Below are 24,913 nucleotides of genomic sequence, written 5' to 3' on the forward strand. Positions count from 1 at the left end.
CTCTGACTGAGAGGCAGATTTTACTTTGCTTCCTTCCAGCTGTTTCTCGTAATTCTCCAGAACTTTCACCTTTGCTGCAGCAATGTCAGTTTCCAGGGTACTCTGTTCTATTGTACTTTGCAGTTGCATCCTTTGCAGTTCAAGAGTGTGTTTCTTCTTAAGTCCAGCAGCATGTTCAAGAAGAGCTGCCTTTTCTGCTTCAGCCTTTGCGCGTGCTGATGACACTGAAGATGTGCCAGATTTAGAAGAGTAGCCAGATCTCTTTGACTTCCCTGACATGTTAGAAGTGCTGTCCGAGGGAGTAATGATGGGTAGTGGCTGAGATGGGCTGCCTTTCCATGGCTGCACATCATCTAAAAATAAGGAGTTCTTTCTTGGTTCATACCAGTTGGCATGGTCATGTTCCCTTTCATCACCAGTCAACATATCTTGCACAAACAAATGAGCTTTGTCAAATTCATTCAATGCATCAGTAAGACCTTGAAAGCCTTCGTCCACATCAGCAATATTACCTTTATCCATAAAGTCCTTTAATTCATTTTGTTTCCATGTACAAACACTCAGTTTCCCTCTAAGGTTGCAATGAGCTGACTTAATTTCTTTTCCATCATGATGGCTATATCAGTATCCTCTGTAGGAGAATCAGCAGGCTCAGTTTCAGTGGCTACTGGATGAAACATTTTTCAAGCAATTTCAGCAATTCGTTTCAAACAAGTTGAATGTGACACAGAACAAATTTAGTTTAAGTTCAGAGCTTTGTTCCAAAATGGTGCAGACAATACACACAGTCCAAACAAGTCCACAGTCCATTCAAACAAACAAATCCTGTTTTCAAGTTTGAGTTTCCAGGTTTTAAGCACTTAAAGAACATTTTTTTTTTACTATGTGAGGGGCAAACTAAATTCAAAGTGTAGATGTTGTACAGCCATTACGCGCTTATCTTAAAGCACTGTGTCCGGCTGTTGCTCATACCTGTGTTCATAGATGGTAGAAGAGGCAGGCGGATAGGGAGAGGGCACACGGTCAGGCAAGCAGAAGAGTAACAACGGTCTTGAATTTCTGCCATTTATACACGATCTGACTGTGGATCGGTGGAGTCCAAACTCTTTCGAGATGGTTTTGTAACCTTTTCCAGCCTGATGATCATCAACAATGCTTTTTCTGAGGTCTTCAGAAATCTTTGTTCATGCCATGATACACTTCCACAAACGTGTTGTGAAGATCAGACTTTGATAGATCCCTGTTCTTTAAATAAAACAGGGTGCCCACTCACACCTGATTGTCATCCCATTGATTGAAAACACCTGACTCTAATTTCACCTTCAAATTAACTGCTAATCCTAGAGGTTCACATACTTTTGCCACTCACAGATATATAATATTGGATAATGATCCAATATTACATATCTCAATAAATTACCAAGTATAATTTTTTTGTCTCATTTGTTTAACTGGGTTCTCTTCATCTACTTTTAGGACTTGTGTGAAAATCTGATGTTTTAGGTCATATTTATGCAGAAATATAGAAAATTCTAAAGGGTTCACAAACTTTCAAGCACCACTGTAATCACGCTATCTTATCACCCAAATGAGGATGGGTTCCCTTTTGAGTCTTGGTTCCTCTAAAGGTTTCTTCCTCCTGTCGCCTGAAGGAGTTTTTCCTTGCGACAATATTTCTTGTTAAAAGCGCTTTACAAATAAACTTGACCATTTTAGAAACTGCTGATCTCTTGGGATTTTTTTTTGTGAAATTCTCTTTTTATTCAGAAAGGCACATCTCCATCACATACATCACTACACACGTACATTAACTCAGTTTGTCAAGGACACAGTGATGTTGTACATACTGCCCCTCTGGAGCTTTCTTCCACGGACCCAAACCATTCCAGGTGGAAGCAATAACACAAACAACAGAACCGGGGAGCGCACCCCTACACGCAATCAGTATATATATATAAATAAAAATAAAAGAGGGTAGATTCACACAAAACATGAGTATAGTTAAATAAAATCAGATCTGATTGGTTTTACATATTCAGTCCACTTAGTCCAGATCTTACAAAAATCATCTCTCTCAACTTTGAGGGAAAAAGAAATCTTTTCCATAACATAGATCTCAAACAATTTCAATCCATTCGTCGATGGTGGGAGGTTCCACTTTTAACCATTTCCTAGTAACACATTTCTTACTAGCTGCCAACAGTATAGTCAGCAGTTTTTTGTCTTTTATGTTCCATGTTTCAAACATTATTATTACCCAAGAACATCGTTTCACATTTTAATGGAATGTTCACATTAAATATATTTTTAATATGTTTGTGGATCTCTTCCCAGTAGGATTTTATTGCTTGGCAATCCCAAAAGATATGGAAGTGGTTGGCTCCATTAAACCCACAGAGTCTCCAACAAGCGTCCCCGCTACCTTGATGACGTTTTTGAATGGGTGTGATGAAAATTTTTTTTATACTTTTCCAACATAACTCCCACCATGTGTTTGACCCGGTTGAGATCCACTGTAGTTGACATATTTTCTCCCAGCTCTCCTGTGTAATCATTGTCCCTATTTCTGTTTCCCACTTCCTCTTTATGTATTCTGTATTCTCTTGTTTGGATAGTTGTTATAGCATTATATAATTTGGAGATAATTTTGTTGCAAGATCTGGACCCAGTTAATGATAAGAATACCTCCATGAACCCTGACTCATCTTTTCCTAACACCTCTTTAATATTTTTGTTATAATAGTGTCTCACTTGTAGGTACCTAAAAAAAAAAAATCATCTCTCCCTAGACCATGATCCTTCTGTAGGGCCTCAAAACTCTTAAATGCCCCCTTGTGGACAAATGAATAATAGGTAGTTAAACCTTTTGTGATCCATGTCTTAAATCTGCTGTCAGTTTTATTTGGCGTAAAGTCTGAATCATAGGCACGCCACCTCATAATCTTAGATGTGTCTTTTAATCTGCAAATTTTGACTATTTCCTGCCAGGACTTCAGGAAGTTGCTTGTTAGAGTCCTCTGGGATCTCCTGTTCCTCTTGTAGTTTATTGTCACTTAATGAAGCTGTTATTGGAATTCCCTTTATCGTCATTCCTTCTATTTCCTTCCATGCTGCAGTGTATGTAGGCGAGCACAGGCAGACTAAAGGTCTCAATTGAGCTGCGTGGTAGTAATCCTGTAAGCAGGGAAGGCCCATTCCCCCCTTTTCTTTTCTTAATTGCAACGTTTTAAATTTAATTCTGGCCTTTTTCCCTTGCCACAGATATCTCGCTATTAATCTGTCCCACTCTAAGAACTGTTTAGATGGTACTTTAACTGGTAAACATTGAAAAAGGTACAACATCCATGGAAGAATATTCATCCTGACTGAATCTATCCGGGAGCTTAAACTATTTTTGTTCTCCAAAACCCAGTTGAATGTTTTTAATAATGTTGGAATTAGCTGATCTTGCATTGTTTTGTACCATTCTGTGGGAAAACCATCTGTCCCTGGAGACCCCCCCCCCTTCATTCTCCTAATTGCTGTTTGAATTTCTTCCTTTGTTATTTTAGATATTAATTTTCCATTTTGTTCATCAGTGATCTTTGGAAAATTTACCTGGGCCAGAAAGGCATCGATCTGGTTGTCGTTGCTTATCTGTGGTTGTGTATATAATATTTTATAGTATTTTTGGAAGCATTGTTGTATTTTCTCCGGGCTTGTTTCTACGACATTCGTTTCGGAGTTTCTTATTTTATATATAGTTCTGTCCGCTTGTTGTTTTCTTAACCTATACGATAGAAGTTTCAATGATTTCTCACCTGTCTCATAGTATTGTTGCTTTGTAAAAAGGAGCTTTTTCTGAATTTCTTGAGTATTTATTTCATCTATTTCTTTTTTTAATTCTTTAATCTTACATTTGTCGTCATCTTTGAGAGACTTTGCATGTTCTTTCTGTAGTCTCTTCAAGACCTCTTTTAATTTTTTGAGTTTTTGTTCCCTAATTTTCTTCTCATATGAGATGGCGGCTATTATTTTACCCCTCAACACTGCTTTTAATGCATCCCAGAGAATGGGTGGTGTCACTTCATTATCATTACTTTCCAAATACAATTTAATTTCGCTTTTCAATTTATCTTTAATAACTGGGTTATTCAGAATGTTTGAGTTCAGTCTCCAGACAGTGGATTTCTTGTTATTATTCAGATGGATTGACATATAGATGGGACCGTGATCTGAAATAGTACTAGGTCCTATTTCACAGTTACTCAACCTGAAAAGATCTCCTTTAAGCATAAAAAAGTAGTCGATGCGTGAGTAAACATTGTGAGCGCACGAATAATGTGAACAGTCTCGGCTCGTCGGGTTTATCTCTCTCCATACGTCCACAATCCCCATTTCACGCATCCAAGTATTTAATCGTCTGCTAATGTTTTTTGCGTCAGATTTCCCGTTTGATGAGTCAATTCTGGGATTTAATTGGATGTTAAAATCTCCGCCACATATTAAAATCCCTTGACTTTTTGTTGTCATTAAATCAACCATATGTTTATAAAAGGACCAGTCACTGCCCGGTGGCACCTACACGTTAAGGAGATTCATCACAGTACCGTCTATTTTCCCTATAACCATAATAAATCTGCCTTCCTTATCCTTATGTTCTGATGTGTTCATAATTTACCGCACTGGATATCAGAATCGCCACTCCTCTCCGTCTCCCCGATCCATGTGAAGAAAAGTAAACATGTTTAAATCCTGATTAATCAATTTAGTATGTTCGGCATCGTTGAGGTGCGTCTCCTGTAAGAGGGCTATTTGGAATTTATCTTTCTTTAATTTTTACAAGATCGTCCCCCTTTTAACTGGGTTGAGTACTCCATTTATATTAAATGACGCTATTTTTAAAGCCCTGTTTTGCATCTGTGTGATTTTCCCCCTCCATTCCTCTCAAAAACCCGATGCGCTTCCCCCTCCCTGCGAGAACCAGCAGGGAAAAAACAACTAACACTCTAAACAACATCAAACTGAACACTATTTGTCTGTGTGACTCCCTATGTAGGGTCTGATAATCCGACCCTGTTGAGCCTCCCGAGGAGGCTCGAAGGGAACAGTCTCCCTCCTCAGACCGGAGGAAGAGGCCCCTTACCTGCCACAGTCACATGTCGGAAAAAAAAGAGAAAAAGAGAAAAGGTCCAAAGTGAAAAAAAAAAAATTGCCCCGAGCAAACCAATAGTGTATCTTCACCACTAATTACAGTCAGTACATTTTACAAGATTTCACAATTCACTCCGCCGTCCTCGAGCGTGGATTACTTCCTTCAAGTCCCGGAGGGGGTCAGTGATGGTTTCCTGAAGGCTCGGAGCTTCTCCTTGTAGCTTTGTTCCCGTTCAGCTGTGCCCTTCTTTGCTCGTCTGTCCACTCTCTTCCAGGTCAGCCGCTGCACCTGCTCCATGAGCGTCTCCGGAGGTGTGGTGGTTATCACGGAGTAGCCTCTTCTCAGCAGGTCCTCTGATGCCTCTTCTACTGTCTCGTAGGTTTTGGCTCCGTCCTCGTGTCTCACGCGTAGCCTGGCAGGGAAGAGGGTCTGGAACTGAACTTTATTTTCCTTCAGCATTTTGCGGATCTGTGTATTCTCTTCTTTTCTTGAGTATTAGAAGTGGATAGTCATGATCCAAATGTATACGGTTTCCTTGCCAGGTAAATCCCTTCTTCTGCCATGCTTTGCAGATTAATGACTCTTTTGTTTTAAAGCTTAGACACTTGATTATAATGGAGCATGGCGGCGCGTCCCCCGGCGGCTGTGGTCCCAGCGACCAGTGAGCCCTTTCAATCTGCAGGTCGGGCATGTCATGCGTTAGCTCGAGACCTTCGCAGAGTAAATTTTCCACAAATGAGACCATTGTGGTTGAGTCCTTCTCGGATCCCTCTGGCACCCCATAGATCATTGTGTTCTCACGCCTGGAGCGGCTTTCCAGGTCCAGCAACTTGTCCTCCAACTTGGTGTGCAGCTTTAGCATAGCTGTGATGACGTCTTCTGTGTTTTGGATCCTCTCTTCTGCTTTCTCAATTCGCCCTTCCACCTCATCTAGTCTGGTATTCACCTTTACAATTTCGTCTCTTATTGTCTCTAATTGTTCTTTGTTTTCTTGGCGAAACCCTCTTAGTTCTTGCAGAATCAAATGCAAGTTGGCCATTTCTCCGCACTGCACCACGTTGTTTGCTAGCTCAAATCTGTTACTAATTGTTGCTGCGTTCCGTCTTTCTCTCCCACCTGTCTTCAGATGACGTTTACTGCTCAAGGTGGTGATATCGCTTTTTATCCCCTCTCTCTACGTTTTTTACAGAATGATTTGTTTGGTTTGTATGGGGGTATTTCTCTAATTGCTCTGGTTCAACCGGGAGCTCCCTCGCTATGCGGCCATTTTGCCGGCGTTCCGACTGGAAGTCTCCTCTTGGGATTTTTATACACAATCTCTGCAGCTCATACAGAATGGTGTCAAAAACAAACAAACACTGACTGAGCAACAGTTCTGTGGGTGGAAATGCCCTCTTGAGACATCAGAGGAAAATGGTTTGAGCTGCCAGGGAGAATCTAGTAGCTCATATAAGCACTCTCTTGGAGAGAAGAAAAGCATTGCACAAAACATTGAACCAAACTAGACAATTGACGATTGGGGGGGGGGAGAACAAAAAGAGAGTCCAAGTCCTCAACTGTTTTCATAAGCATATGCCCCATGATATCCTCAGATTCCTGTTCTTGGCTGACAGGAGTGGAATCCAGTGTGGTCTTGAGCATTAACTGAAGCTCTTCACCAGTATCTGCAAGATTTTTGCAGTGTAGCCATGTGACTGATTAGATAACTGCATAAATGTGCAGGTCTGCAGACATTCCTAATAAAGCGGGTGTGTATTTTGGCACAAAATCTGCAGGCCTCTGTTAGACAGCTGAAGATTAAAAAAAAAAAAAATCACCTTCCAGCATGATAATGACCCAAAGCGCAAATTCAAGTCAACAAAACAGGCTTCAGAACAAAATGATCAAAGTTTTGGAATGGCCCAGTCAGAGCCCAGATCCAAATCCTATTGAAAACCTGTGGATTGACTTGAGGGCTGTGCAAAGAAGATGCCTGTGAAATTTGATAGATCTGGAGTGTTACTATAAGGAAGAGTGGAATACATTGGTGAATCAAGATGCGCTACGCTGGTAGACTGTTACCCAAAAAGACGGAGTGCTGTATAACAAAAGGTGCTTTCACACAGTATTAGTTAAGAGGTGTGCACATTTATGCAACCAGTATATTCTAAGCCCCTTTTCCTTCTTAAAACATTTGTTTTTCAGCTGAATTTTATTGGTTGCTATACCACATTGATGGTGTAAAACATCTGACATGATTTATCTTAGTTTAATTTTTTAAATAACAAACCCTAAAGTTTGGACACACCTACTCATTCACAGGCTTTTCTGTATTTTCACAATTTTCTATATTGTAGAACAATATTGATATCGAAACTATGAAATAGCATACGGAGCATGTACAGAATTGCGCAAAAAAAAAAATGTTTAAAAAATGCGTTTCATAGTTTAGATTCTTCAAGGTAGCCACCATTTACCTTGATAACGCTTTGCACACTATTGGCATTATTTGAACCAGCTTCATGAGGTGGTTCAAATCAACCTGGAATGTTTCAATTAACAGATGTGTTTTGTAAAACGTTAATTAGTGGAATTTCTTACCTTCTTAATGCATGAGACCATCAAACAGTTAACAGTAAATCATAACAGTGAATAGCCCTATTCAACAATCCATATTATGTCAAGAACTGCTCAAATAAAAAGTGACAGTCCATCATTACTTCAAGATATGAAGTGTCTTAATTAATAAAAATAAAGAAAAAACACTGAATTAAAAGGTGTTCAGATTTGCGACTGTTAATGTAATTTAACAGGGGTATGTTTATATCCACTGTAACTATATAAATTTCATTGACACTTATTTTTAGGGCCCGAGCACCAGAGGTGCAAGGCCTTTATAATAATAATAATAATAATAAATTATTATTATTAGGGCCCAAGCACCGGAGGTGCAAGGCCTCTGGTCTCCATCAGAGGTGCAGGGCCCTATTGTTTCTCTATCAATTCTTATTAGGGTCTGAGCACCAGAGGCGCAAGGCCCGATTGTTTCTGTATCCATTCTTCTTCTTCAACACTTTGCCATTTTGGAGGTGGTTCCCAAGGTCGAAAACTCATGAAATTTGGTACACACGTCAGTCATGTGCACCGCTACTCGGCGATCGGGGCCTGACCCCAGGTGTCCCCGTGGGATTCCATAGCTCCCCCATGTGTCATTGAGACTCCCCGGTATATAGTTTCACCTATCCATGTCAGATTTGGTAGGTGTATGGAGTGCCCCAAGATGAACAAAACTGAAATGTACGTTGTTTTAGCCAATTGAATTGCAACAGGATTTGCGATATCTTGCAAGATGTTGAAATGGCAAGGCAATAAATTTATACATTACGCCACGCAAATAGGAAGCGTGTCATAAATTCACCATACATTGCCTGATATGGCTAAAACTTCACAGGTTATCGGATATAATGGTTCTGACGACATCCCCATGGCCCAAAGTGACCCTCCGCCACCATTTGGACCTGGACAGTAATGACTCCATTGCTGAAAAACTCAAACTCATGAAATTTGGTACACACATCAACCCTGGCCACTGCTCCACAAGGATAGAGGCTTGGACCTGGGTGTGTCTAGGGGGCTCTATAGCACCGCCACATGTCATTTAGACTTCTGCCCGGTATATACTTTCACCTATCCGTGTCAAATTTGGTAGGCGCATGTGGAGTGCCCCAAGATGAACAAAATCATAATATACATTCTATTAGCCATCTTCAACAGGAAGAGAGTTATTTTTGGTTCTGTGCATTTTGACATGTTACATTTTGACATACTCCTCTGAGGCAGTTTGCTGGATTTATGCCATATTTGGTAGACGTGATGCTAAGACGTTGATGACTTTGAATTGCAAATGGATTTGCGATATCTTGCAAGATGTTGAAATGGCAAAACAAATTTATGTTTCACCATGCAAACAGGAAATGTGTCATAAATTCACCAATCATTGCCTGATATGGCTCAAACTTCACAGGTTTATATATGATATGATGGTTCTGATGATATCCACATGCCCAAAGTGACCCTCTGATATAGCACCACCATTTGGAGCTGGACAGTAATTGTAGATCCACTCGGTTTTGAGTCACATTCCAACTCGTGTTTTAGGATTTCCAAGCCAAAAGATTTATTTCTCCAAAAGGGCACAACAAAAATTAACAAAAACGATTAAAATGCTTAAACTGAAAAACTATTTCCTTATCTTCATATTTTTACATCCTAAGTCCTAAAACTGCGGTCAGAAAAGGTGAGACTCCATGACCAAAACCCAAATGGTCTTGTCTCCTGATCATGCCTATTGCTCATGACTTTCTCATACACAGTAATTAACCAAGTCTCAATGACTACTGCCACCTACAGGTACCTAGTGGAAACACACATTTCTAATACCATTACTGTTATACTACTACTGGCACTTACATATCCGGCCCCTAATTGTCTTGTAAATAAACAAACAATTACCATAAACATTAAACTATACTAAAGTACTAAAACTTAGTAACAGTAAACAATTTGTTATATAAAAACAACCAAATTTTGTACAATCTTTTTTTTTTTTTTACAATGTTTTCACGTCTGGAACTCTTTTGATCATGTTTTCAAATAAGGAATGTTTAAAGTTCAGTTTCTATTAATGCCCAATATGTCTTCATAAACTGGAACAACATGGAGTCAGAGGTTCAAGCACATGACTCACCGTTGGAGATCAGTCTTTACCACTGTCTCATGCAGCAAGCAATATGCTACATATCTGCTTCAAGTAGGAGACACAGCTTGGTGACTGGTCTCAGGAGAAGATTCGTGCTGGTCTTCAGTCGAACTCTTCCCCTACTGTCCTGGATAGTCTCGATGACTCGCCCCATGATCCAGGAACTTCTGGGAGCCGAATCATCAATCAGAAGCACAATATCACCAACTGCAACATTACGCCTTGGGTGCAGCCACTTTTGCCTTTGCTGCAGGTCTGGCAAATACTCCTTAGTCCAGCGTTTCCAAAACAACTCTGCCATATACTGGACCTGGCACCATCTGCGTCTGGAGTAGATATCCTTGGCATTGAAGATACCTGGAGGTATTACAGGTTTGGTCTTCATCAAAAGAAGATGGTTCGGGGTAATTGCCTCCAAGTCGTTAGGATCATCCGATACTTTCGTGAGAGGGCGGCTATTGATGACGGCCTCAACCTCACACATAAGTGTTTGCAGACCCTTCTCATCCAAAGTCTGCTGCTTCACAACAGAATTCAGGATCTTCCTCACTGATCTTATCTGGCGTTCCCACGCCCCACCATGGTGGGACACTGTTGGGGGGTTAAAGATCCACTTAATGTTCCTTTGTGCCATTTCAGCTTCAATCTGTTCCTTATTCAACTCCTGTACTGCCTGTCGCAGCTCACGTTCTGCACCGATGAAGTTTGTGCCGTTGTCCGATCTGATCACTTTGACTTGACCCCTTCTAGCAACAAATCTTCGTAGGGCATGAATACAGGAGTCTGTATCAAGTGAACTTGCCACCTCAGTGTGAACTGCTCTCACTGCAAGAGACATAAAAAGCACTCCATATCTCTTCAACATTGTATGGCCTCTCTTGAAGTCGAATGGGCCGAAATAATTGACACCGACAATAGTAAATGGCGGCTCGTCAGGTAAGACTCTGTCTTTTGGAAGGTCGGCCATAATCTGACTGCTTGCAGTACCGTAAAGCCGTCTACAGGTGACGCACTGAGACAGCATGCTCCTAATGACGGCATGAGGCTTAGGCAGCCAATACTTTTGCCTCAACTTTGACAGCACATAATTGCGACCACTATGTCCAACTTCTTTATGGACTGCTCTTAGGATAAGCAATGTAATGTGCATATCCTTTGACAAGATAGCCGGGTACTTCGACTCTTCAGGCATACTGGCTCTATTCAGTCTGCCACCCACTCTCACAATGTTGTCCTGCAAGACAGGTGACAATCTGTAGAGGGGGCTGCTCTTTGAGACCAATTTCCTTTGTTCCAATGCAGCTTTCTCTTTAGAGAATGCACGTTGCTGGCTGAGTCGTACAATCTCTAACTCAGCCTCCAAGATGTCATCCAAGGATGGAGGACTGACACACAAAGAAGCCTTCAGTTCAGCCATCCTTCTTTCCATGTTCTTCTTATCCTTTCCAAGACCATCACTTCCTTCTTTCAAGGCTGATGCAAATTCCTTTTGTTTTTGACTTAGAAGCTTCAGGGTGTTCTTAAGCTTGATCATCCACGCAACCGCTCGCTTCAGATGATGCCAATCTGAATAATGATGGATGAACTTTAGGACTACATCCTCTGCGTTCTCAGTGACCACAGTGAATACCGCAGCTTCCTTCATTTCAGGATCCTTCACCAGAGACTGATTGAAACTGTCTGGAAAGCTAGGCCATGCGTCCTCAGGCCGCAACAGGAATTCCGGCCCCGATAACCAGGTATTGGCCTTCAGGAACGCTTCCACTGTGCAACCTCTGGAAGCATGGTCCGCTGGATTGTTGAAGGATTCCACGTACCTCACCTGGTTTACTTTGGACTGTTCCCTGATTGCTGTAATCCGGTTGGCAACAAATGTACGAAACCTTGCTGATTCATTCTGGATGTACCTAAGGACTGTGGTACTATCAGTCCAGAATACCGATTCCTCCAAATCCATGTCTAGCTCGGCTCGTATCATGTTGTCCATCTTCGCAGCTACAGTCGCTGCAGTGAGCTCCAGCCTGGGTATCGTGACTGGTTTTAGAGGCACAACTCTTGCCTTTCCCATGATGAAAGAACACTGTTCTTCATGCTTCTCATTTTTCAAGACCAGGTAAGTACAAGTGCCATAACCTCGCTCACTAGCATCGGTGAAATGATGCAGTCTGGCTGTTGTAGCTGTTCCAAAGTCATGTGTCTTAACACATCGCCTCACTTCCAGCTCTGACAACTTGTGCAGGTGAGTTGTCCATTGTTCCCACTGCTTCACTAGGGGTTCTGGCATATCATCATCCCATCCATGTTTCCTCACACACAATTCCTGCAGTATACCTTTCACTGGGAGGATTATGGGAGAGAGAATCCCTAGAGGGTCGTAGATGGAACTAACCATGGACAACAAGCCTCGTCTTGTGAGCACTTTCTTCTGAATGGTTACTTTGAACTTCAAGGCATCTGATTCAATGCACCATTGTACCCCTAGAGCTCTTTCTAGAGGAAGCGAGTCTTTGTCCAAATCCAAATTTCTGACCCCTGAGGCCCTTTCCTCTTCTGGAACTGATGCCAGGACTCGGCGGCTATTAGAGGTCCACTTGGTCACTCTAAATCTGCCCAAAGCGTACAGAGCTCTTACTTCCTGTATCAGTGCCACTGCTTCATCTTCAGATGCAACTGACTGTAGGCAGTCGTTGACCTAAAAGTGTCGCATCACTGTCTTGGATGCCTCTGCACTGAACTGATCTCGAAAGCGCTCAGCACACTGCCTGAGTGCATAGTTGGCACAACTTGGGGATGAGGTTGCCCCAAATAAGTGCACAACCATCCTATGTTCCTCCAACTCTTGTCTGTGGTCCCCCTGTGGCCACCACAGGAATCTCAAAAGGTTCACATCGTTGGCAGGGACCCGTACCTGATGGAACATGCCTTCTATATCTGACATGAAGGCTACCGTTTCTTGCCTGAACCTTAACAAGACACCAGTTAAGGAGTTGGTTAGGTCAGGTCCTTGAAGTAGCTGTGAGTTTAGAGAAATTCCTTGGAACTTGGCTGCACAATCGAAGACTACCCTGATCTTATGCTTGGTAGGGTGGTAGACCCCGTGATGTGGGATGTACCACGTCCACCCGTCATCTTCGTTGTTGTGGACCTCCTCTTCGGGAATTTTCTCTGCATAGCCCTTCTCCAGCATGTCACTCATGAACTTGACAATCCTGACAGAACTTCTCATTCCTCATGAATTTCCTTCGCAGATGCTCTGCCCTTTGCACAGCTATCATTCGGTTGTTCGTTAACTTGGCATCCACCGCTTTCAGGGGAAGACCAATGCTAAAGTGTCCATCGACCAATTGTACCGACTTAGACATGGAATCCATGAATCGTCTGTCTTCAGACATTTCCACTTTCTCTGCTTGCTGAGCTTCAGGAAAGTCAAGCTTCATCTGATGTTGAATGAGATTGTCAAGACATGCCACAGAAATTCTGTTTGTTGCCACTTCTGGCCATTCCTCATCATTCTCCATTGGGTCTTCCTTCTGCAGAGGACCATTTACAACCCACCCAAGGACAGTTCTGATAGCATAAGGCCCATTACCCTCGCTATTAACAACCTTCCATGGCTCCAAAGCCTTCAGCACATTGGTTCCTATTAATAATCCTACGCCAGCCTCAATCTCCTGGACATGGATTTCTTTCAGGTGTGGCCATTTATCCACATCTTGTCTAGGAATTCAGTCCTCCTTGACGGGAATTTCCTTTTGTGAATACACCTGAGGAAGTGACACATAGGAATCACCTTCCAATCCACAAATCTCCAGTCCTGTGACAACATATGTGCTAACAGGTCTTTTTTGTCCCATCGTGCGAAGTAAGATGTTTGTCTTTCTTCCAGTCACATTTAGGTCATGCATCAAGTCTTCAGAACAGAAACAAGCTGAACTGCCTGAATCTAAAAATGCGTAGGTCTGCACAACATGTGTTCCTTTCACAGACTTAACTTTCACTGGAACAACAGCTAGGGCACATTTTGCATCCCCGGCCCCAGTGCAACCACAAATTTCCTTATCCAGTGATGGTGGACTGCTGTCAGTCACTGTCTTGTTATTCTCAGTTTGGCCAGTAGGCTTGCTGGCTATGTGCAGAATAGTAGGGTGTTTCAATGAGCACTTCTTGCATGTTATTTTCTGCTCACAAGTTTTGCTCAAATGCCCAGGTGACAAGCAACCAAAGCATAAGCCTTTGGACTTCAAAAATTCTAGCCTCTCCTTGTGAGGTTTCTGCACAATGGTCTTACAAGATGCCAGCTTGTGTTCTTTCTGACAGAAATGACACTTCTCGCTAGAGGAACTCAAGTCCTTTGCCTTGCTTGTTGACTGTTTAGTGTCAGTCACAGGTTCAGCACTTATTGCAAATGTGCTTTTCATTTCTTTGGACTTTTGTGGGTGGCCAGGTTTAGCTATGCCTTTTGTCTTTTGAACTCGCAGGCTCTTGAATGTTGCCAAATAATGGATCAGTAGCTATTCTTGCCTGTCTCTCCACAAAGTACACCAAATCTTCAAACCTGGCTCTAAAACCGGTCTTTTCTTGTATGTCACATGCGAATCCCCTCCATCTTTCTCTCAACCTGAAAGGAAGTTTTGCAATAATTGCACGCATGTTAGTTGGACTATCCATCTCTTCTTTAAACTCCATTCCTTCCACTGTATTAAGACAACTTGTGAGAAAAACAGCCAATTCAGTCAAAGATGCTCCGTCTTCTGATTTTAAGACAGGCCACTTCAAAGCCTTCTCCACATATGCCATAGCAATGGTGTATTCGTTACCATAATGCTGGTGCAATAGCCTTTTGACCTCTTTGTACCCTAAGACAGGATGCATATGCTGACAACTTCGTACAAGCACTTTGGGTTGACCGCTTGTGTACTGCTCCAGAAAGTATAGACGGTCTTTACTACTGGGGGTTCTGTCTTCAATTTCATGCTCAAAGGCTTTAGTGAAAAATCTGTATTCAGTTGGGTCACCACTAAAAACAGGAATGTCCACTGATGGTAAGGATGACAACATTTGTTGTTTCACAAGCAGCTCGGTGATATCATTCTGATGCTTCATAACATCAAGCAGGTCTTTAATCTGCATGTCGTCACGTTGTCTTCCACCAACATGAGCACTGTCAGCACGTGAGCATGAAGGAGATGAAACATTGCTGTGTGCATTTTGCATTCTACTTGTAGAGTAATGTGGCCTTGGTTGTGAAGACTGCCTTGTTGGTAGTAGTACAGGAAAAGCCACATCATCTTCCTCACCTTCCTTTTCAGGGAATGCTGCTTCAGCATGCAAATTCCTTACCTCAGGTGCCTTTACTTGTTCTTGCTCTTGCACTTCAGACTCATGCAAACCAAACACTTCAATCTTCGCACTTGCTGCAGCAATAGCTGTTTGCAGTTCAAGCTCCTCTTTCTTTGCTTGCAACTGGGCCAATTCTCTGTCAATTTCTTGTTTTTGTTTCAATGCACTAGCCTGTGCAATCAAAGCTGCCCTTTCAGCCTCATACTTAAGCCTTATAGATGAGGTAGTTGAAGACACAACTGAACCTGCTCTGCTGTGAGGAGCATTCCCCAACTTATGTGATAAACTGACCATCGAAGCACTATCTGCAGGGCTCACTTCAGCCCACAGCTCACTGTCTTGCTTCTTTAGCTTGCTCAGCAGCTCTTTGTAACCAGTTCTCAACATCCTCCACAAAACTGTTAAGATGTTTGGTCCTAGATTCATACCAGGTTTTCTGGTCTTTAATCATATCCTGTTCAGACATATATTCTTTTGCTGTTTTATTCAGGCTGCAAAAATCCATGTGCACTTGTGTAAACTCTGTTGATAATTTCTGGGACACACTATCAGCATTATTTTCATCTTCCATTAGGACATCAATCTCCTTCATTATTCGACTGAGGTGTGCAAACTTGGATTTCCTATCTGCCAATGTCATGCTAAGCTTTTGTTCAATGCCTTTAGCAGTCAGCTTTAATGTCCTCTTAGGACGAACAGCAGCAACACTTTGTTCATACATTTTAAATCCTCCAAAATGTTCCTATTTTCCACAGACACAATTCCAATAATCGTTATATGTGGTTATTTTCCATAAGGCAGGCTTCCATATTCAGCAGAACTAGCATTAGCAGACAGCAGTAATACGAAAATTTAGCTGAGTCATTGGCTAACTCCATTAGCAAAGCCGGACACATTTCTTACTTGTTCCTTCGACAAAAATCCAAACTTGAAGTCAATACTTGCATGTAGATGACTGAATCCACTCTTCAGGACATCCACAGGGTTTTCTTTATCCATTTGGAGCTCTTTTCTGACTATCTGTAGATCCACTCGGTTTTGAGTCACATTCCAACTCGTGTTTTAGGATTTCCAAGCCAAAAGATTTATTTCTCCAAAAGGGCACAACAAAAATTAACAAAAACGATTAAAATGCTTAAACTGAAAAACTATTTCCTTATCTTCATATTTTTACATCCTAAGTCCTAAAACTGCGGTCAGAAAAGGTGAGACTCCATGACCAAAACCCGAATGGTCTTGTCTCCTGATCATGCCTATTGCTTATGACTTTCTAATACGCAGTAATTAACCAAGTCTCAATGACTACTGCCACCTACAGGTACCTAGTGGAAACACATTTCTAATACCATTACTGTTATACTAATACTGGCACTTACAGTAATGACTCAATTGCCTAAAAACTCATGACTGGTGGTGCACACATCAGATACCCAGGTTATTATCTCTCATCTCAAATGCGTGTGCATTCTATGATGAAAATGTGTGACGGGTCGCAAAACTGCAGGTGTGCAGGCCCCTCATAGCTGCTTGCGGCTATATTTGCATCTTATTTTAACCAAATGTGTTGAGATCACAGATACACATTAGGGCCTTTAACAGCCAGCACAGATGTCACCTGAGCTGATACGGCCTGGTTTTCACAAACGCAGTAGCAATGCAAGCCATATTGATCACATACTCGCCCGAGCATCATATATAAATGTGGAGGAGTGAGAGATCTGTCTCTGTGCAGCAGCATATAGATATTAAAACACACAGCTAAACTATTAGTTTCTCCTTAAACCTTTCAACTACTGTCATCATTGTTGTCATGAGTTGCATCTTAGAATAACAATTATGACCTTACATACAAAATTATCCACCAATAACATCCAGAAAATTGGTCCATAAAACTGATCACTCTGTAGTTTGTTTGTTTTTGCTTTTAAACTTCAACACTTGTTTTGATAGGAATGCTATTTGAGAGACAGCTTTAGTTTATTCCGTCGGACATCACATCACAATTCGTGCAATGCACAGCCTCCACTATTTTGGTTGGTACTGCATGACATGCATGTTACATTAATCTGTTGACCACAAGATACCAGTGGCAGCCATGGAATGTACACAGTCATTATTATTATTGCATTATAATTTAATCAACCTCTGGGATTTGCACCCTATAGTTTGATTACCTTTTTCCTTCTAATGAGATTAAGAAAGTATATAAAGTGGTACCAAGTCATACCAACAACATTTTTTTTAAGCATCCATCTTCTCTCCCCCAATCTGTGGACAACCCTGAACAAATATGAGTAAGAGAGGTCAAAACACCTTTTTTCTCAACCCAAGTCGCAAGACCTGCAAGCAAAACTGAAAATGTTGTCCATGTTTGAGCCAGTCGAAAAATAGTGGACTGATTAGAATATTCTCAGTGAAGAAAGGAGACAAAAATGAGCTGGGCAGAATTAAAATGATAAAGCACCACCTGTAGTAGATGCAATAACCCTTCCTGTCCAAATAAAATGAATCCCAACCAAATTGGTTATTTACAGCTCTCTCACTTTCATGCACAAAAAGGAAGGACTGGTATGGCAGCAAAGTAGTTTCACATCAATACATATAAAAGGATATCAACCATCTAGTTCTCCAATATGCATATTTAAGGTTAATATGCTGTTAAACCCTTTTGAAATCTCACCTGTAAGTTCTGGTAGTGAGTGACAGACTTGCAGTGTGTCTCCCGAGCTCGGGACTCAAAGTGGTAAAACTTGTGACAGAGTTTACAGAGAAAACCTGCTACCGGGACTACAAAATTGGTGCCTGTGAAAGAGAACATAAAAACTGACAAGACCCATTATAAAAGAATTTATCCCCAACTAATGATGAGTCTTTCAAGATTCAGTGCTCACCATACTGTGTGTCTGGATCATACTCTTTATCATCATTAATCTCTGCTGAATTAACCTGTTAGGGAGAACAGCAGAAAGTCATGGACTATTAAACACCAAATGAACTGACAGTATAGTCAAAGAGAACACTGACCTGTTCAGACACTTCATCTTCGCTTCCTTCTTCCTCATAGTCTTCGTCATCTTCAAAGCAACCTATGGCATCTAATGTTATGAGTTCCTCCATGACTTCAGGTCCTCCTTTTAGCTGAAACAAAACGGAGTAAAGTACAGGTGATCTATGCAATCTAATCATATTACTGAAATTTTATAATTACAACAGAGCCAAGAAACACATCTAATTAACTCAAACACCCATGCAGTCAAGTTCAGACAAAATTATTAAAAAAAAAAAAAAGACAAATTTAAAGGTGCCCTTCCACCAAAAACGTTTAATACTGGCTCTTTTTGAAATACCATAGTTCACTCCAAGTTGCATATGCATGCTGCATGTGAAAATGTAATTCTACTCCCGTTCCCTGTATTAGCTTATGAAAGAAAATAGTCGGAAAAACGAGCGGATCTGAAAAAGCCATACGATCTTACGTCACTTCGTAAATTAGTATTCATGGCCTCGCCCACTTTGGCTTGCGACCGCCCACGGGAAGGAAGTTCGGATTTAAGCGCGAGGAGAGATAGCAGAGCCAGTGTTGCCAGATTGGGCGGTTTTAAGTGCATTTTGACAGATTTGAACATATTTTGGGCTGGAAAACATCAGCAGTATCTGGCAACACTGAGCAGAGCCCATCTCGTCAGTAGCTAATGAAGAGGACCTAACAGCAAGTTGAAAACATGTCTGAACAAAGTTCGTGCCTGTGTTATTTCTGGCAGTAAGACATGAACGTTGCATTTCTTGCCCAAGATAGAAGAGGTGAAGAATAAATGGTTGGAATTTATCTTTGGAACACCACCAGCGAAGTATAATGCAGCGTTAGTACTGTGTTCTGATCATTTCAACCACAGTGACTTTTCAAACTTCGGTGCCTTCAGTAGTGGTTTTGCTTCAAGGTTGTTTTTAATACCTGGATCTGTGCTGTCAAGACGATCGACCACCGGCTCACAAGCTGTAAGTAAAACATGAACTTTTTGTTCGAAGGTTTTTGTTACAAAATACATGGGTGCAAGTATAAAATTTTCAAAAACCTGAAAAGTCTGACAAGGTCAGACGTGCATGGCGCAGCCATGCGGGGGGGGTTACAAAGGGGGGTGAGCCCCCCTTACGGCTCGAAAAAAAATTTAAATTTCAAGTTAAATTGGTTGTCTCTCATGCAATCATTTATAATATTAATAGTTATATGATTTGCATATTCACATCAAATGTTTAATACATTTCATCAATTCATCTGAAATAATATTTCAAGTACAAGGCTTGACATTTCAAAACATCTAGCAACTACTAATTTAAATGTTGAAACAACCATTTTTAATATGCTTTTGCTGTGATACCTTTTTTCCTATACACTGGAATAGCTGCGGTGATTTGGTCGAACAACGTGCTACGTGCGTGAAACATGATATCACACATGTATAACACCATGAAACAACGGGTTAGTCAGGACCGCTCGTCGGTGAGCAGCATATAAATTGAATGAGGTTTGTGGCGAAGACGAGATGAAAAGATTTGTCTTGTGCAGAGACTGTACCGCAGTAACCCGGTAATACACTGAGAGTAGAGCCAATGATTTTCCGTTTCAAAATCCGCAAAAAAGAAACGAATGCTTTGGTGGCCAAGGACCATATGGCGTCCTTGGCCACCAGAGCATTCGTTTCTTTTTCGCGATCGCCATTCTGGTTGCGACGCGGGGAGCGAATCTGTAAACAAGCAGCTCACTGGCTGGCTAGGTGTGTCACAAGCCAATCACAATCACAGACAAAGCTACCTTGACCAGAAAGGCGTGTCAGCTTGGGCGTTAGCGGCAGTTACGCAGAAGCCTTCTGCGGCAGTTACACTCTGACACACGAGCAATGTTTCACTATAAAAATTCCATAATTTCCGTCCGTTTTCTGCGATCGCAGAAAATCATTGGCCCTATGAGAGTGAGACAGTGAGAGGGCCACCCCTATATCCCCCCCCAAAAAATAATCTTAACGGATTTACACGATTTGGAAAAATGACACTTTCAGAACCGAAAAAAACAGAGCTTCCGGCACATGCCGGAAAACTTGCACCCATGAAAATAGCATGTTCATATTCTCCACATTAGCATGCATGACATGGTCACAAGCTAGGCAGGGATGAGAGTTTTCAGCTTTTTCTGAGTAAAAAACGACCTTTTTATATTATGCCAAATCCGTTGAGAATTTTTTTTTTAATTAATTTCGGGGGTTGGGGTATGTTCCTTCATGCTGCTCAAACTTTATTAACTCCAACGATGTTTACACATTATTTGTAAGTCACCATCTTTAGTCTCATTTAAATCTCGTTGAATGTGATGTAAAATTCATGTTATCTACATCGTTATTGGTCAAATCATCGACGTCGAGACCATAATAGCCAATCAAAACAGTTTTTACAAAGACACCCACATTCTTTTTTTTAAGTCACTCGTTCATTTTATTCGTTTGTTTGTTCAGTAAAAACAAACATTTGTTGAATTTTTCTTATTTCCTCGCGTCGCACCTCAATGACATCAGCGCGCGGTATTTTTCCCTTTGCGGTTTGTTCCTTCTCTCTCGCCGTAGTAAGACACCCACATCCGCTTGTTCTGACTCACTGGAGGTAGCGTCACAGTGCTGTTAGCCAATCAGAGGTAATGCGTTTACATGTCATGAATATTAATGAGTAAGAGCTGAAATCCTGTCGCTCTCCTGCCACCCACTCCTCCAGCAAACTAGAACAGCCTGAAACAGGAGAACCACAGCATTTTTTTCACCAAAACCGGCTCACAGGGCATTCATTCATACTAGAGACCACCGCACAATTAATGAAAAAACGATGCAAGGAGACCTTTAAGGGTCTCTTTATCTATACAGCATTAAATGGAACCCTGATCCGTTATTCTCCTTGGTATGGACTTTCCAGCAGGTGACAACACAGCTACCACACTGTTAGATTTAAAGCCATGATTTAAGTTAGTTTTATAGCTACATGTGATTTAGGATTGTTAGATTTAACCAGTCTCTTCAGTGTTGAATTTGAAATTGAAATGATTGAATGTTAGATTTAAAGCTGCATTAAGTGATTCATGTTAGTTTTATAGATTTATATTAGCCTTATTGCTGCACAAGGTAATTTATGTGTTAAGACTTTATGATTTTAATATTTTAGAGCTTTTTAAGATCCTTTATTATTTTAGACTATTACATATACTATAACAGTGATTTTAAACTATTCCTGTGTAACCTGACCTTCGTTCAGTGGAGAAGACACTTCTTTGTTAGACTAAACATAGTCTTTGTTTAAAATTGTCGTAAAAACATCTCGCGCCTTGTCGTGCGTAAATGCTGAGTTGTTAAGAACATCTGTTGATATGAAATATATGTACAGGATATTTTGCTTATGATTGATCCAGGGTTTCACTCATATTGATGGAATTAAGATGTGATTTGCTGACTTAGCACAAGAACACATTCACATACACACATCCTACACGCACATAAACGCCGCCAAGGTCACGCACACACACACACACACACACTCATGCACCCACACACATACACACACACACACACGTGACCCCTCACCGAATCCAGGGACACATGTCGGCCGAAACGAATCCGAGATAATCACAAAAGAAGCATTTTTTTTTTTTAAATTTGTGATTTTTGTTTTTTTTACATCATGTGCAAGTTGAGATCTTGAAGAATGAAATCAGTATTTCAGATAATAGATTGTTTTGTTGGAAAAGCATACATTTTTTGTTGCAAATTGTCTCGTTTTTGTCAGGACTGTAGCCTGCTGGGGGGTGTGGGTAAATTACCATATGGGCCATTCACATGATGATTTAAGTCTTTTTTTTTTTCACGAATCAGCTGTATGATACGGGCTGAGCGCATGGCTATTTAACTGCATACAGGCGTGTGATTTCACTATGGAATGAGTTACTAAACAGAGCGCAGAGGAGCTGAAACACCGCGAAGCAAACAGACACATGGTATTTACATCGGAGATAACCATTTCTAGCAAAAAAAACCGCAACCTCGTTTTCCAGATTGAATGGAATACTTGAATGATCGGATGATACACGGACCGTTCTAGGATTACATTCCATCGGAGGCATTGGTGTGTGCAAAGCGCCGTTTCTCTTTCTGATGGGGTAAGTTTATTAATCTAAGGCTGTGTGGTTATTTTTGTATGTAACGGAGAGTGTTGTGGTTTGGTTAAGCCTAGGTCACAACCGGACGTACGATTTTTTGGCCGTGTGATTTTTGGCGTTTCCCAAATCGCTGCAGTTTTTTTTTTGTTCATGGAGAAAGACGCGCGTTGGCCGTAAGTTTGTCTTGCAACCTGAAAAAAACGTAAGCACCCATTGAGTTTGTTTGACATGACAAAGAACCTCTGCGGCCAGTCTGCGGCTCGAAAATCAGCACATCACACGCGCGCTCTCGTGCGTTTCTTGCGTTTTTTGCATGTAGACCGGCCGTAGGAGCACGTACTGTACGGCCGGTTGTGACCGAGGCTTTACATGAAACTAGTGTTGTGTTAGTTGTGTCATCATCGTGCTATCTATCTTTCTTACGGTGTGAGTAATTTTTCAACCACAAAAGTTAAAGTATACTTTAGGACTTATTTTTGTACTTCATAATTGTGTTGGGCATACTTTGCATGGAAGGAAAATTGACGTGGTGATCTTTGTTTACATGAAAGTAGTATCGTGCTAGCTAGTAGGGGGTAGGGCTTTCCTTAATATGATGCAAATGAGCACCATTATGTGCCCGCCCTACACCCAGAGTAGCTGAGATGGAAAACTTTGAGGGCAATTTTCTCCCTTTCCTGTTTTAAGAAGTATACACTTTCAAAAGGCCACACATTCTTCAAATATTGTCAGATCTCCACATGGAAGGCATCATTGGAAAGCTTAGAAACTGTACTTTCTGAATCTGTCAATAACTCAAAATGCCCCCGGGCAGACATGTGTCCCTGGATTCTGTGATCTGCCACATATACGACAGACACAACACACAAATACAGCTGCCTTTTAGAGAGATAAACAGCTTTTTCGATGTTATAAAAGGTTTTTTTGAATGCTCTATCTTTGGTGAAAGGACTGTGAATAAACAACGGTGAAACCAATCTCTGTTTTTTTCTGGTCTGTTTTTCGCGGTGTTTTTCCGCCCCAGAATTCTGCAGGTGGCACGAAGGCATTGATCTCAAGAGGTTGACCGTTCCAACTGGGGGAACCTTTTCAATTTGGTGGCGCGTACGGGGATACTTCCAATCAGGTAAGGGGTCTCTTTTAATTAATTAATTGGGGGGGACTTCCGCCTGGTTGGTAGTATCAGAAAAACCCAGTTATCTATTTATATATTTGTTTATTTTGTTTATCCTCGTGAATGAGCCATCACGGGACGATTGTTTATCCTCGTGGATAGGGCCACAGGACATGTTTGTTTATCCTCGTGACTGGTTTCACGGGACGAGTTGTTTGTTTTTGTTTATCCTCGTGTAGAGGCACGGGAAGATTGTTTATCCTCGTGGAAGAGCCACGGGAAGATTGTTTATCCTCGTGAATGAGCTGTCACGGGAAGAGCGCGCTTTATGAGTCAAACACATAATAATTAATCTCGAGACTGATTCCTTCGTGCAACCGTTATGGGGGGTAATTGTGATAAGGTATTCAGACCCGACCCTGAAGAAACTCCACGGGATTGGATGAATCGATGTGATTTAGAATTCTACACTACTCCGTGGTTAGACAAATTAGCCGAATGGACAGAATCACAGCCTCAGTCTTTGATTTATCCTCGTGCCGGAACTTTTAAATCAAACTACCTCGCTTCGGCACATAAACAGATATATGAAGGATTTGGCAACCCAGAATGGGATTATGATTACATGACCAAAGGCTATTTAGAATGGATTAAAATAAAATCAATATGGGACGATTTTCACGGAATTAAAGAGACTAAAGAGCAAAAGAAAATCAGTACCATGCCCTAAGCCTGACGATAAAGCAAAACCTGCTTTGTCTAGATCCACACATACAGCCTCTGCTCTCCCGCCGATGTACGAAGGATCAAAAAATGTTCCTGCATACACACCTGCAAAACTATATCCGGAGTTAACTAATACTTCATGTCCCGCTGATAGAGTTCCTAGCGTGCCTGTATCTCTTGACACAGGTGCTAAACTTCATAAACCTAAAGCAGATAAAGAAAAACCCTCTGTAAGCTCAAACACGCTGTTACAAAAAAACGAGACTAACGATTCCAATACAGACGATGACTCTGATGATGATAACGATAATGTGGGTTCCCCTCCGCCGCCTCGCCCCGTGAATGCCGCTTGTGTATGGGTTCGGAGGGGAAGAGGACTTAAGATCACTCCGCCTTCGGCATCAGACCTAAAAGATATTATCAAGCTGTTGCCTTCGGTAGACAAACCACTTAACTTTGTAGACATGCTCGTAAAAATGTGTTGACATTCCCAGCTGGTCGGAGCAGATTACCGTTTTATCCTGCATGCTGTTCTAAGCGATAGTTATGATGAAGCTGCATTATTAGCTGCAGTGCCCTGCTTAGACCCTAAGAATGATGAGTACGAAGTAGTTAAAACTAAGGCAAAAGAAGACGGCACCACCACCACAAAGCGTGAGTTTAAGTTCTACTGGA

The 24,913-nt window shown here is 41.4% G+C and overlaps 1 protein-coding gene across 1 annotated transcript in view; it reads right to left on the bottom strand.

Annotated features, from left to right (window-relative positions):
• ciz1b (cdkn1a interacting zinc finger protein 1b) overlaps nucleotides 1-24,913 on the bottom strand; it is a 124,546-nt gene that overhangs the window by 10,174 nt on the left and 89,459 nt on the right. The window contains exons 13-15 of the mRNA XM_060906896.1: nucleotides 18,237-18,350; nucleotides 18,104-18,158; nucleotides 17,893-18,014 (exon numbers count right to left, since the gene is read on the bottom strand). Coding sequence (XP_060762879.1) covers nucleotides 17,893-18,014; nucleotides 18,104-18,158; nucleotides 18,237-18,350 — 291 coding nt within the window. The remainder of the gene's footprint in view (nucleotides 1-17,892; nucleotides 18,015-18,103; nucleotides 18,159-18,236; nucleotides 18,351-24,913) is intronic.

Source organism: Neoarius graeffei, chromosome 24 (genome assembly GCF_027579695.1).
Source record: "Neoarius graeffei isolate fNeoGra1 chromosome 24, fNeoGra1.pri, whole genome shotgun sequence".
Classification (NCBI taxonomy): domain Eukaryota; kingdom Metazoa; phylum Chordata; class Actinopteri; order Siluriformes; family Ariidae; genus Neoarius; species Neoarius graeffei.